At 33.7% G+C, this 15761-nt stretch overlaps 1 protein-coding gene across 4 annotated transcripts in view; it reads right to left on the bottom strand.

The window, feature by feature from the left end:
• Positions 1 to 2847: 2847 nt before the first annotated feature.
• LOC128240280 (sterile alpha motif domain-containing protein 9-like) overlaps positions 2848 to 15761 on the bottom strand; it is a 58443-nt gene continuing 45529 nt past the window's right edge. For 2 of the 4 annotated variants that reach the window (XM_052956843.1, XM_052956847.1), the window contains 5 exons: positions 15690 to 15743; positions 14743 to 14817; positions 11136 to 11264; positions 10587 to 10724; positions 2848 to 10001 (listed from right to left, as the gene is read on the bottom strand). In XM_052956843.1, coding sequence (XP_052812803.1) covers positions 9931 to 10001; positions 10587 to 10724; positions 11136 to 11264; positions 14743 to 14817; positions 15690 to 15743 — 467 coding nt within the window. In that variant the 3' untranslated portion in view covers positions 2848 to 9930. Of the gene's footprint in view, positions 10002 to 10586; positions 10725 to 11094; positions 11265 to 14742; positions 14818 to 15689; positions 15744 to 15761 lie in introns of those variants that run through there. The other 2 variants (XM_052956844.1, XM_052956846.1) reach the window with 2 other exon arrangements.

Here is a 15761-nt window from a genome sequence, read left to right as displayed (position 1 = left end):
CATATATTAATGCAGTTCCATTATTGAGTTATACGACTATATACGTATTTTAAATATTTGCGATCTAGAGATTGAAAAGTTTTCATTCATGGCTCAAAAATGATTTTGGTTCGGACTTTTTAATTTGTATGTTTTAAACATTTTATTTTATTTCTAAAGGGTGTATCGTGCAAATGCCAGCGAAAATTGAAATTTTAAATAGCCCTCTTAGATTTTTTACTTTTTCTTATTAACTTGTTAATATGTAGCCGAAACAAATATGAAGTGACGACATTACGTATTCAATGTTGAGAACTTTTGAGGGAATTTGTACGATATCTAAATTATCCAAGTATAGTCTGTCAATGTTGAAAGATGTGCAGAGAATAAATATTTTTGACTCAAATTAGCCAACTGATATATGTTGTTTACGGTTCCCCGCACGTCTCAATTGAAGTTGCACACAACTGTATGTTATAGTTAAAGGATATAAGTTTGAATTTGCCAAGCTAAATCTACTTGTTCGACTTTATTACCATTATTTCGGAAAATAAATACTAACAACCCTTAAACGAGTTATAGTGTTTGGTAGTACATTTCGCCCTCTAATCATAGACTCCTCAAACATGTGTAATGATCATGTGATATTTTGGTGATGTCCGGCTCGCTTTTTATATCTATGCAGTGTCATTTTACTTACTTTAAGTTACGCTGGGGGATGTGACGGGGTCAAGCCATAATGCAGGCATTATAGGGCGCGGACAGACATTTATTAACTCATAAAGAAGAAGCGAAAGTCGTGATTGTGTGATTTGTGTCTCTTTCTTAAATGTATGATTGTATTACTATTGAAGTTATTTGAGGTGTTTCAAATGTGCATTAGGCTATACCAAATTGATTTCTAGGTCATCGGATTTCCCGCATGATGTTTTTTTTAAAAATCAAATTTTATTCCAATTTGACTTTCGCGCGAATCATTAAAAATGTAAATAAAACTTATTTTACGGAGCGGGCATTTTCCCGTCGTATCGAACAGAGGGCGCAGTTTTTCACAATGTTTTGTATTTGTAACCTATTAACCGAACTTCTGTCGATCGAATGTGACCAGAAAACTTGCTATTGCATGCACAAATCCTTGGAAGGTGGGGAGCAGACAGGCAAAGGTTGCCGTACAAACTACTAACGATAATAAATTTATATACATATTCACAAAAGCTAACACTCTTACAAATTTAAATTATACGCCTAAATCTCTGACCGCAGTAACAATATTCCAGAACTCGTATAAGGCAAATGACGATTGATGGTTTAACGTGGCATGAAGATGTCGATGGCGGATGATTTAAACTATAGGTATTACAGTTCAGGTTTCAGCATTTACCACCAGTATGTTCGGTATTATGGAACTGAAGATAAATTTCTTGATGACAATCATGTCTCCAGTCAAGATTTGTACACAGAGATCTTTAAGTGTGTCCGCTATGTAAATCGTGCCATGAAAATGGCCGTGTTGCAAAAAAAATGTTAAGATTTATCAAAAGTAACACAACAGTTTAACTTAACGGCCGAAGTGTTTTGTTTTTTCTTGCCATTCTTAATTGTGTGATACAGTGAAAATCATTGCGTTGATTAAAAAACAGTCTCAGAAATTAATGCAAAAGTAAATAGGGTATTTGCCTGAAGTGAGAGATGGGCAGTGAACAACGGTATTAAGGTTAAGATTTTTTAAAAGTTGATTGAATAATTATTGTATTTTCTTATTTTAAGTCATTTGTAAATAGAATGTTTTACATTTGTGAGCATATCATACACTGTTGAATTCAGATTGTGTACAATGGTTCTAGTAATGAGTCTCTAGTCAATGATTAAGTTTTGATGTTGAATAGGATTATAATGAGTAGCATGATACAGTATTTTTTTTTTGGAAAATCAGGTCCCCTTACTTTAATACGTGTTTGGTGATTACAGATTAACATTTTACAGACTTACAATGATATAAATTGTGTAGCTGTGACTTACTATGTGCAGATCATGCATGCCAAGTCTCCTGATTTTTCCTTGAGTCTCTTAATGTTTATGAAATTCATTTAAATCTGTTGGATTTTAGACTAAAATACTTTAATTTCAGATGATTGTATTTCTAAAGTTTATTTTTTGTTTGACTAATTTCTTGATTTTTGAAGGCAGATTTCTTGGAAATGCATTGATTTGGATGATGTTCGATAAAATTCGACAAAAGTGGATGATTTAATTACAATGCTTTGATTCTAAAATGTCAATTAATGTTACGTTGAGTGAAGCAAGTCAGCATTTATTATACTGCATTCAATTGTGAATTATTGGTGAGATTGAACAAAATGCACATGTACACGAGTTATATAAATACCAATCTATATTGTTCATTATCATAGTCCGGGGTACAAACATATTGGCTTGCTTTAATAGCTTAACATCTAAGATTACATTAGCTTTACAAGCTTAGCCGGGAGCTGTTGGGATTGATCTTTGCCTGGTGTATATGTAACCATAAAATCTCAGACATTCATTTCATTACATGTTTCCTTCATTTACGCCAGAAGTCAGTTTTTATTCAGTTATGACATTGAACATATATTTCTTTTTTATGTTTATGCGGCATTGTACCATGTTAAGGTACAAAAATAGTTTTACCAGGTTGCTTGTCGCTCGCTCCAATTAAGAAGAAAAACGAAAACAAAGTAATTATATTTTTCGCTCGCTCTCGGAAAAAAATCCGACGAACTAGACATCAATTTAGTGTGGCCTACCATATGATCAGGTATCTTGTTTTAAATCAAAATTTCTTTTTGAACATAAAGGACCTTCACATTCCAACCACAACAACAACAATCAAGAACATCAAGCTTTATTGTATAGACGATTATAAAATGCAAAAGGCGAACATACAAATACCTAGCACACATTACAAATACAAATGTAATATTGTAAACATCTGCCCAGGGAAAATGGCAGTTAATTGGTAACATTCACCTTCAATATTATTACAAAGAAGTTCAAGTATCATTAAGATGACATGCAGATATTACATTTACCAATTCATAGAATATATAAACAAATAATTTCCATTTATAGCTGAACATGATGGGTATTGTCCATGGTTATATGAAAACTTATGACAATTAGGTCAGTTGGGAGTAGTTTGCATACTTTAACAATAATACATTATATATTCCATACATAACCAGCAGAACAAAACAAACAACGACAACATATGAGCCGCATTGAATGAAATAATCATTAATAAAAAATGCCGAAAATAGTTATTTTTCTTTGTATATCAATTTCTTCCAAACTTTTTTCTTTTAGAGGTTTGTCATTGGTGCATCATTTTCTCGACAATTTATGACCATTTGTTTACTCATGTTTCCATAGCAACCATGGATTTGGTCCCGACATATTTTGACTGCATTAATAGTCTGTTTTTAAAACGAACAAATGTATAAAAAATACAAAAATGATTCACCATTTTGATCTTAATTCATGTTCCTTTAGATTCCGTGTTAACAAAATGATTTAAATATAAACTAGTTGTAATATTGATACGTTAAATTTGCACGTCAGTTGAATAATGTGCTTTCGTAACGACGTCATATGCATGACGTCAAATTTAATATTCAAAACTCTCAATACATGGTCAGCTCAATACTTGTAAACACGTATCTTACACAATTTAAGATATATCGTCATGAAAATTTCAGAACTTCTTTCTGAAATATGTTTCAGTTCAAATATCTTAAAACATTATAATAGCAAATATATGACCGAAGGCCCAAAATCGCGCGATGAGGCTCATATAATGATAGCTCGACTATGTTATAAAACAAGCCTAAACACATTGAGCCTACATTGATGGGAAGGTGCACCCTTACTCCCAAATAAGATTTATTACAATTAGTGCAATTGTTTTAATATATCAAAAAGGATGAATAAATGTCGAAAACAATGGTGCTTATGAAGGATACAGAGTTTAATTTGAAAGAAAGGTGCAGAAAACACGGTATTTCTACCTTATGAGACGATAGTAAATCACAGTAAATCTAGCACTCACCATTCATTTAATATTTTGCGTTTTCGGGTATTAAATACACGGTTACAAACTTGTTGTCAGTTATTAACATTTTCCATAAATGCTTAATTTAGTAAGAAGTTAAAGGTTTTTCACACAAAATTTATGTTTGTCATACATGTTTATGTATTGAATTTGAATACAAGTATCACTTTAACATTCAGTCAAAAAGGGTTCACTTTATCGTACACGTATAGTCGCTGAGCATGTTTGAATATTTAGAAAAGTGCGTCAAGATAACGTCGTTATATCAATTTTATTTTCAATTTCTGTTGATCGTGTCTTTTTGGTACGATACTGTTACAAAAGCAGATATTTTTAACTTAAAACGAATACATAACTGTCAAATAAAACTTTATAAAGAAAAGAAATTTCTATGCGTTTGCCAAAAATGTGTGTTTCCGTACATATTTTGACGTCACTTATTTCAACTTATTATAACTTTAACAATACAAGCTTGAATCACTGACGGATGGGTAAAGGTACATTTTAAAAAAACGTGCAGACATAAAAAGCTATACAAATTGCAGTAATAGCTTTTTTGCGAAATACAGATATAATATCAAGTTCATATACAAGAATATGTAAATCACATGCATAACAATTTGTAAATAACAGATATTAACTTTCGAAACAAATAGGCCAAAATTCAATTAACACATTACACAGTTACATGTAGATGGATTCCTCTAGGATCTCCACGCGTTCCAAAACAACTACATCATAATACAACTAATACATGTACATGAGGCCGATGAGGAATCATACTACACTTAATCCATTCATCGGTAAACTTATGTAGAGGGATACCGTGGGGTTACCACGCGTTCCTAAACAGCTACATATTAATAAATATAAGACATGGGCTCCGATGAGGAAGCATTAAACACTTTATTAATAAATCGGTTAACTTATGTAGAGGGATACCATGGGGTTACCACGCGTTCCTAAACAGCTACATATTAATACATATAAGACATGGGTTCCGATGAGGAAGCATAATACACTTTATCCATACATCGGTACACTTATGTAGAGGGATACCATGGGGTTACCACGCGTTCCTAAACAGCTACATATTAATACATATAAGACATGGGCTCCGATGAGGTACCATAATACACTTTATCCATACATCGGTACACTTATGTAGAGGGATACCGTGGGGTTACCACGCGTTCCTAAACAGCTACATATTAATACATATAAGACATGGGCTCCGATGAGGAAGCATAATACACTTTATCCATACATCGGTACACTTATGTAGAGGGATACCATGGGGTTACCACGCGTTCCTAAACAGCTACATATTAATACATATAAGACATGGGTTCCGATGAGGAAGCATACTACACTTTATCAATAAATCGGTACACTTATGTAGAGGGATACCGTGGGGTTACCACGCGTTCCTAAACAGCTACATATTAATACATATAAGACATGGGTTCCGATGAGGAAGCATAATACACTTTATCCATACATCGGTACACTTATGTAGAGGGATACCATGGGGTTACCACGCGTTCCTAAACAGCTACATATTAATACATATAAGACATGGGCTCCGATGAGGTACCATAATACACTTTATCCATACATCGGTACACTTATGTAGAGGGATACTATGGGGTTACCACGCGTTCCTAAACAGCTACATATTAATACATATAAGACATGGGCTCCGATGAGGAAGCATACTACACTTAATCCATACATCGGTACACTTATGTAGAGGGATACCATGGGGTTACCACGCGTTCCTAAACAGCTACATATTAATAAATATAAGACATGGGCTCCGATGAGGTACCATAATACACTTTATCCATACATCGGTACACTTATGTAGAGGGATACCATGGGGTTACCACGCGTTCCTAAACAGCTACATATTAATACATATAAGACATGGGCTCCGATGAGGAAGCATACTACACTTTATCAATAAATCGGTACACTTATGTAGAGGGATACCATGGGGTTACCACGCGTTCCTAAACAGCTACATATTAATAAATATAAGACATGGGCTCCGATGAGGTACCATAATACACTTTATCCATACATCGGTACACTTATGTAGAGGGATACCATGGGGTTACCACGCGTTCCTAAACAGCTACATATTAATACATATAAGACATGGGTTCCGATGAGGAAGCATACTACACTTTATCAATAAATCGGTACACTTATGTAGAGGGATACCGTGGGGTTACCACGCGTTCCTAAACAGCTACATATTAATACATATAAGACATGGGCTCCGATGAGGAAGCATACTACACTTTATCCATACATCGGTACACTTATGTAGAGGGATACCGTGGGGTTACCACGCGTTCCTAAACAGCTACATATTAATACATATAAGACATGGGTTCCGATGAGGAAGCATAATACACTTTATCCATACATCGGTACACTTATGTAGAGGGATACCATGGGGTTACCACGCGTTCCTAAACAGCTACATATTAATACATATAAGACATGGGCTCCGATGAGGTACCATAATACACTTTATCCATACATCGGTACACTTATGTAGAGGGATACTATGGGGTTACCACGCGTTCCTAAACAGCTACATATTAATACATATAAGACATGGGCTCCGATGAGGAAGCATACTACACTTAATCCATACATCGGTACACTTATGTAGAGGGATACCATGGGGTTACCACGCGTTCCTAAACAGCTACATATTAATAAATATAAGACATGGGCTCCGATGAGGTACCATAATACACTTTATCCATACATCGGTACACTTATGTAGAGGGATACCATGGGGTTACCACGCGTTCCTAAACAGCTACATATTAATACATATAAGACATGGGCTCCGATGAGGAAGCATACTACACTTTATCAATAAATCGGTACACTTATGTAGAGGGATACCATGGGGTTACCACGCGTTCCTAAACAGCTACATATTAATAAATATAAGACATGGGCTCCGATGAGGTACCATAATACACTTTATCCATACATCGGTACACTTATGTAGAGGGATACCATGGGGTTACCACGCGTTCCTAAACAGCTACATATTAATACATATAAGACATGGGTTCCGATGAGGAAGCATACTACACTTTATCAATAAATCGGTACACTTATGTAGAGGGATACCGTGGGGTTACCACGCGTTCCTAAACAGCTACATATTAATACATATAAGACATGGGCTCCGATGAGGAAGCATACTACACTTTATCCATACATCGGTACACTTATGTAGAGGGATACCATGGGGTTACCACGCGTTCCTAAACAGCTACATATTAATACATATAAGACATGGGCTCCGATGAGGAAGCATACTACACTTTATCCATACATCGGTAAACTTATGTAGAGGGATACCGTGGGGTTACCACGCGTTCCTAAACAGCTACATATTAATACATATAAGACATGGGCTCCGATGAGGGAGCATAATACACTTTATCCATACATCGGTAAACTTATGTAGAGGGATACCGTGGGGTTACCACGCGTTCCTAAACAGCTACATATAAATACATATAAGACATGGGCTCCGATGGGGAAGCATAATACACTTTATCCATACATCGGTAAACTTATGTAGAGGGATACCGTGGGGTAACCACGCGTTCCTAAACAGCTACATATAAATACACATTATAAGTTACTCAATTTACACGTTTGTACATTTCAGCTATGTTCGTGTACAAAATATCATATTTTACGAAGTAAATTGCATACAATTTTTTAAAGATAACAATTATGAGCATTGCCAATATGTAGTAGTTCACAAGTACCTACTTGGTCCGATTGATAGCATATTGGAAGTCATGTTTAAGGCAAATTCGGGTAAATGGGCATAAATTGACCAAGCAGTAAAAATGTTGTTCATATCGAATTATAAACTAAGTAATATACACTTGAACATAGGTGAAAATCAACTAAGGACAGATGGTTATTGAACAATATGTATGTGTAAATGGTATTTTGTGAAATAGTGAAAAGTTCACAATCCATCTAATCAATAAGTTAACGCCATGTCAATATATTTGTATGCGGATGTGTGACGTCGTATGCGAAAATGAGTCCTGCACAGATACAAGTGGTTGTTGGTATTTGTGTTTGTGGCGTTTACACGTTTGTGTCTCTAGTTCATTGTCGTTTGGAATATTGCCTTGTGCCTCTAATCAGGGTTTATTTTTTAATGTTCGACGACTGGGCTTGTCTCTGTAGATTTCATTGTATTATTAACGTTAACAATTCGGAAAAAGTGTGTAATCTAAGCAGACAATTGATGCTATTTAAAAAAAAAAAAAAATTTAAATTATCTGTAATTTAAATTTTACACATTGTTGAAAGATTTATTTTTTTATCCAATCGCTTTTTCAAATTCGGTGATAATGATAGTAATGCCTCCTTATGACTCATTTTCGTAGATGACGTCACATATATCAACAAGGCAATGGCGTGTGAACGTTCGCCCTTTAAAAATTGCAATGTAAGGCTCAAAATAGTATACAGAAATACTTCATATGTACATGCCATGCATTTCCTTACAAAGCATCGTGGCTATTTACAAGTGAATAATATAAATACATAAATAAATAACAAAATAACTAACAAGTAATATCTAAAAAGAGGAATAACCAATCATGGCTATTTACAAGTAACAAATATATACACATACATAACAACTAAATAACTAACTCGTAATGTTGAAAAGAGGAATAATAAATATGCATCTTATGAATTGAAATCAGACATCATGGTTATTTACAAGTAACAAATATAAACACATACATAAACAACTAAATAACTACCTAGTAATATTTTAAAAGTAAATAATCGATATGCATTTTATTATCTTCATGGCTATTTACAAGTTACAAATATAAACACATTCATAAGCAAATAAAAACTATTACTAGTTAAACTAGATATATTGAAAAGGGCAATAATAATTATGCATCTTATGAATTGAAATATTGAAATATTCTTTCTTCTTTGAAGGTTCTAGTATATTCAAGACAAGACTTTTCGTACAAAGTAGCATCGCTATTTACAAGTTACAAATAATAACTAATAAAACTAAATCATAATCTTGTAATATTGAAAAGGGGAATAATCAATATGCATTTTATGACAAAATATAGAACGAGTATTTCTTCTTTGTAGGTTGATGTTTTCGTACAAGGTATAATCTTTTTTTTAAATGAAAAATATACTCATATTTATAAACAACTAAATAACTAGTAGTTTTGAAAAGGGGATCAATGAATGTGCATTTCATGAATTGAAATCGGGAATCATGGCTATTTACAAGTAAACAAAATAAACACATTCATAAACAACTAAATAGCTAACAAGTTATATTGAAATAGTGGTATAATCAATACGCATTTTTTTAACTGAAAGTACAAGGCATCATCAATTTTTACAAGTTGAAAACATACTCACAATCATAAACAAATGAATAACTAGTTATAATGAAAAGGGGAATAATCAATGTACAGCTTATGCTTTAAAATCCAAAAAAAATAATTCTACGGTAGGTTTTAGTATGTTCATGTCAAGAGTGTTTGAACAAATCGTAATTAACTCTCACAAATAGCTAAATAAAACAAAAACTAGTAAGATTGAAAAAGAAAAAAAATACATGTTATCAGTCTTTGAAGCCTTAACTCGAAAGTTTGTACAAAGCATCATATATATATTTTAACAAATGAAAAAGACAACAAAATATTTACAAATAATGAATTAGAACTATTGAAAAGGAGATATTTCTATTGCATAAGTTGAAATCTGGACATATCAAACTGAAGGCCATAGCAGTTACATCGTTAAGGCTTCTTATTCTTCTTTCGTTTCTTCTTTTTCTTTTTGTCGTCTGATTGAGGCTCTTGGTTCGTATCTGTAAAGAAAAAAAAATCAAAACAGCACACGACATTGCGGCCGTATTCGTTGAAAAATAAATAAGAAAAAGTGTGTGTTAAAAGTGCCATTTGTTTTTTTATCAAAAATTGGTCGAGGTAGTATGTCCATAAAAAGGTTCACTCAGACTGGAGTTAGAGAAGTGGCAAAGTAAATAAGGTCAAGTTTTCAAACTCAAGGACCGTTACTGGAGTTATTAGTGCGATTTTGCTGTTTATGGACAAAGGCCGAGAGTTGATGCCAATAAACCCAGATAAGTTGAAGAATCAGGGATATATGATAATAACAGTTTGAAGCCGCACTCGATGAAGACGACGACGTCGGACAAAATGCTGCCTACATGACATTTTCCTAAGCAACCCTTAGGTATAACTCACATTTGAAATTGGTATGGACTATATTAACAATATAAACATCTCATTGGGGAGAAGTAGCATTACAACTTTGAGATAAAACTTAATGTCTTAATTTTCAATTTGTGTAAAAATGAAAAACTACGCCAAAATATTTTGTTACAAATAAGTTTACAAACATAAAAAGATGTATGTATCAATTAACTATATACCTTGATTAAGAGGAGGTTCGGAATGTTTCTTGAAAGTGTCTTCATCAATGTCATCAATTTCAATTTGGGTTGCAGAACCGAGCTCATCCGACTTATATTCAGACTTGATGTAATTGTCCAAATCAAATGTTTTTTCCACTGAAAATTATTAAATACCATAAAACCTCCTTTGATGCTTTGCTATGCCGTTAACTTGATTCATATTACCCTGCACAGTAGACTCGTTGAAATTGGTTTTAATTGGTGTACATAATTATGCAAAGCACAATATCGCGAAAAGGGTTTATATGAACGAGTATCAAACTTTTATTACTTCGTTTACGTGTATTAATACGTGCATGGTATATTTTGAAACCTTACTTTTAAAGAAAGTGCATTCTTCACAACACTATCTATACAAGATATGCTCAGGCTGCACCCTCACAGCTTTTTTTCTTCTTTTTTTTTGTCTTGGAAAGAGCCAATATTTTCGTGAATGTCATGAAACCTTGAATCTGTGAGAGAACAGCTTTAATTCCGTTCTTTATTCATTATTTGTGAAAAACCCACCTGAAGAAAGCAAATAAGATGTCTTCACGCTCCGGGAATCTCCCATACTATCTAATCCCTCAACTGAACATGCGCCTCTGTCCGCAGCAGCAAAATTATAAGCCCAGTCACCTTCAGAAGATGGCGTGCCTTGTAAAGTATGTTAAGAGTAATGAACTCTCAAATAAACGACATGACGTGTGTTTATCCTATTTTATTAGCCAAAAGTAGGATAAACCAGAGTGGTGTATTTTATTTGTATTTACAATTTTCGTGAATCAGAAAACATTCACCTTTTATAATAATACATGTAAATTATAATTTATCAATTACTGTATGATATTATATCTATGTGATCATTTCAAGATAGCCATTGAACACAGATAAAAGTATATTCTAAAATAGTTCGGTTATTTTTGAGCTTTAAAAAATTGAAAATGCGAGTTGAATTTAAAGACACTTGCAAAGAATTGCGAGTTCAATATTTGCAGAAAATATGCAAACCTCGAAAGAGATATTAACATAATCGTGGTCGTTTCCTGCACAAAAGGTGTAAAAATAATTTTAAAAATGCATACTTTCGTTTTCCGATAAACACACAGAAAGTGATGACCTAGATTATCACACAGGCATGTTCTCGTTAATATGTGGAAGGTTCTCGTTATTATGTATACAGTTTTGTAAACTTGACTGGTCTTTTGCTTTCATTTTTCGCGACGGTATTTAGCGATAGAATCGAGACACAATCTGTATTATGATGACAAGCAAAAATATATCTTTTTTTTACGTGTGGTGATTTAAAATCGGCGATGTATGACCCTATGGGCAGAGACAGTAATAATGGATTGTCAGTGTTACATATATAATGATATCATTTAATGTACAATTACATGTTTGTTCATTTAAATAATAAAACTATGCCTTACGACAGTGTTTTCCGTACATCAAATTTTTATCCTAGCAAACATAAACAGTTTGCATACCATTGCGCCATAAATGCTACGTCGAAAGGCAATATTTTGCATCGAATGAAGACTTTAAACAAAGATAACTTTCCTATTTCTTCACCATTTTAAATGAAACATACTGCAGTCTACGCCGCTTACGGAGCCCCGCCTTCGCTCCTTTACCAGAGTTTGATTGAGAGTTTATAAAACACTTCAACATACCTTTTCTCGGCCGTCTGACCGAGCCCTGTCAAAAACATTATTTTGGAAACAGGTTTGTCGAAGTGTTTGATGAAACTAATCACCTAAACAAACTCCAGTAATGAAACGAAGGCGTGGTTCTTTAAGCAGTATAGACTGCTCTATGTTTCATTTAAAATGGTGAAGTATAAGAAAAATAATCTTTGATTTAGGTGTTTATTTTTAGCAAAATGTTGCCTTCTGACGTAGCATGTAAGACGTAATTTATCACGTGGTATACACATTCAAGTGATCATTAAAGACTGCCAGTGGAAAGTAAGAACGGTTCATTTGATTGTATAAGTCAGTCAATATAAAACTTTATTTCTTTTTTCAGACAAAACTATGACATATTTCAAGATCTTGGTTCTCCATGTATGACAATATGCAAACACACTTACATCAATTGATGATGCTGAGAAACATCTCTGAAGGTAAAATACTAATGGTAACGTAGGCTATTTTCCGCAAGAGAGAGCGTCTCTTTTACAAAGAAGAATAACAATAAATGTAAGAAATAATCAATGAATCAGACAAGTTAAGTTATCATTGAAAAAAAAACACTTATAAAACAACAAAGTATTTTAGCAATCATTATCATTAAGTTCGACTACGCCGCTTTGTCTTAGAAGTGAAAACAATGGTGTAATATGTGCCAGCCTGTCAAAAGCAATAAAACAATCAAATAAAAAAGCAAACAAGAACCCCGATGTGGCAAAACCGGGTTTCTAAATGTTTGGCAGAAGAGATTCACTTTCAACTGCTTTCTTCTATTTTTGTTATTAAACAGAGACCTTGATTCCTGGGGCCCCAAACACAATCCCATAGAAGTCTTTTATAAACTCTTCGTTCCTACATATTCAGTTTGGTCAGAGTATTTAAACCATAACTAAAGTTATTTAGTACCAACCAGTAATCTATTTTTGGTAACAGTGACCTTGACCCTAGGGGCCAAAAGGCAATGAAAGGTCTCCACAAACCAGCCCTATATACCAAGTTTGGTCACTTTTTTTCAACCATTAAATAAGTTATTCGGTACTAACCATTGTTCCATTTTTAGCAACAGTGACCTTGACTTTTTGGGCCAAAAACATAATCATAAAACATGAAATGTCCCTGGAAAAATATTCAAATATACTAAGTTTAGTCGCAATATGTCGACCCTTACTTGAGCTATTTTATACTACCAATTTTTCTATAAATAGTAACTCTGACCTTGACCATGATCCTAATGGACTCAAACGCAATCCCATGAAAGTTCTCCATAAACTTTTCCTATATACCAAGTCTGGTCATTGTGTATGCCAAACCTAGCTAAAATTATTAGATACACAAGATGACTTTGACGCTGCTCTCCAGCCAGCCTGCCCGAACATTGACACAAGTCATTCTAATAAATAGTTTTCCTTTTGTGGAAACATGGCTAAGAATATACAAATGTGTCTGTCAAAAGAAAAAAAGAAGAAAATGTCAATCAAGGGCCATAGTTTTTAGGGTTAAAATGGAGTTATGTAACCTTATTGTAAGATGGTCGTCAATAATTCTGCGAAGTATTAAGTCGATTAAACGAAGGGTATAGAAGTTTGTTTTTTTTATCTAAATCCCAACTTGCCCTAAAACTTTAACCTGCCCTTAAACTTTAATCTTAGTTCCTTCGTCATTCAGGGGCCATTACTTGTATTAAAGATAACATGGAGGTATGAAATCGCATTGTGTGATGGTCCCGAACAACTCTGTGAAGTATTAAGTCAAATGAATGAAGGATAAAGAAGTAATTAATAAATATCCAACCTGCCCTAAAACTTTAACCTAGTTCCATATTCAATCAGAGGCCTTAATATGTATAAATGATAATATGGAGTTATCTAACCTCATTAAGAGATAATCCTGAAAAACTGCGTGAAGTATTAAGTGAATTGAATGAAGGGTATTAGAGTTATAAGTTAAAATCCTAACTTGCCCTAAAACTTTCGCCAGAGGCCAACGCTGGGGCAAGTAGTAAAGCCCTACTCATTCTTCGAATAGTCGAGCTAAATATCCCTATCCCATTGGCTTGGTTTAATGCAGAACAAAAATATGTCCCTTAGTCCTACCCAGCCTATTCTAACAATACCTTGATGTGGAATATTTTTTACACAATAACTATCACCAGTATTCAATACACTATCATAACAGATAATCATTGAAATATATTTAAAGATGAAATCAACTTGTCAAAGAGAGAAAAATAAACAGTATGGGATTCGAAGGCGGAGAATATAGATTGATGGACAAAAGGAACGTATTAATATGTTCAACTCATTCGAGAAAACATCACAAAAAACTATACAAATCCATGTCCACGTCAACCTTGTTTAGAGTGATACATGTACTGCATTATATTGGAGATATTACTTCTACATTTGTTTTATTAAAGCATATCTTTTAACGCTTTTACTTACCACTTCTCATTGTTCCTGGTTTCTTTTTCCAAATGTTTGGTGTTTGAGTCTCAGCACGCATGGCCCCTGACCCTTCTGCAGAATAATAGATTTGAATTGAGATATGAAGGCCAAATCAGCATTTACGAAGAAAATGTTGAATTTTAAAAACGGAAAGTGCAGAATTAAACGTTTCTGTATCTTTTCTCGAATGTAAAATGTTCAATTAGCATGACGCGAATAGGCGTCTCGCTCGGCCCTGTAAGTTGTCGGTGGATATATAGCAGAGGTGTTCAAAGAGCAACACAACCATATGAAAGTTATTCACTATGGTTAATTTAATGGTCAACCAGAGCGCCATTTTAATTTTGGCCTAAGCCTTGATCTTTTTGCTGAAATTAGTTTTTACCAGTAATTGGCTTATTTAGCTGACTATACACGTGCTCTGGATAGTATGAAGTATACGAACAAAACAAATGTATGTGTTGTTTTTGTTGATGAATTCAAATTGTTTTCGACTTAAAAACAGACTTTTCGTTGCCTGCAAATTTCATTGCATTATTCAGTTAACTTACAAAAATATATAGCCTTGTTACAAAAAAATGACACAAAAAAAATCAACTTACTACTAACAATTTTTATGACAGGTTCTCCCAGTAACAACAATTATTATTAGGCTTCATTTCCCGATTTTGATATACAAACGTGATTTAAAAACCTGATATCTCAATTGATCGTTTTTCATCGTTTACAATAAGCATAGTCGACTTTAACAGGGTCAAATAGATTGTGGCATTGTAGTAAAAGGCACATGTAATATAAATATAAAGATTGAGACTCCCTTATACTTTCTGTTTTCGTGTTGGTACATTTATGTGCGTATAATGTCACCAAATCAATAAAAAAATAACAAACACTACATTGTTAATGACATTGTCTGTTCTAGTAAGTTAAAAAGAGAGTCTTACTTGCAAATATTTCGTTGGAGTTTTCTTTCAGCACAGAAGGGTCTTCAACATTTTCTGAAACGGATAAGTTCT

Source organism: Mya arenaria, chromosome 7, assembly GCF_026914265.1.
Source record: "Mya arenaria isolate MELC-2E11 chromosome 7, ASM2691426v1".
NCBI classification, from domain to species: Eukaryota; Metazoa; Mollusca; class Bivalvia; order Myida; family Myidae; genus Mya; species Mya arenaria.
Note: the sequence above shows the minus strand (reverse complement) of the source record. Positions and strands in the feature narration are given on the sequence as shown.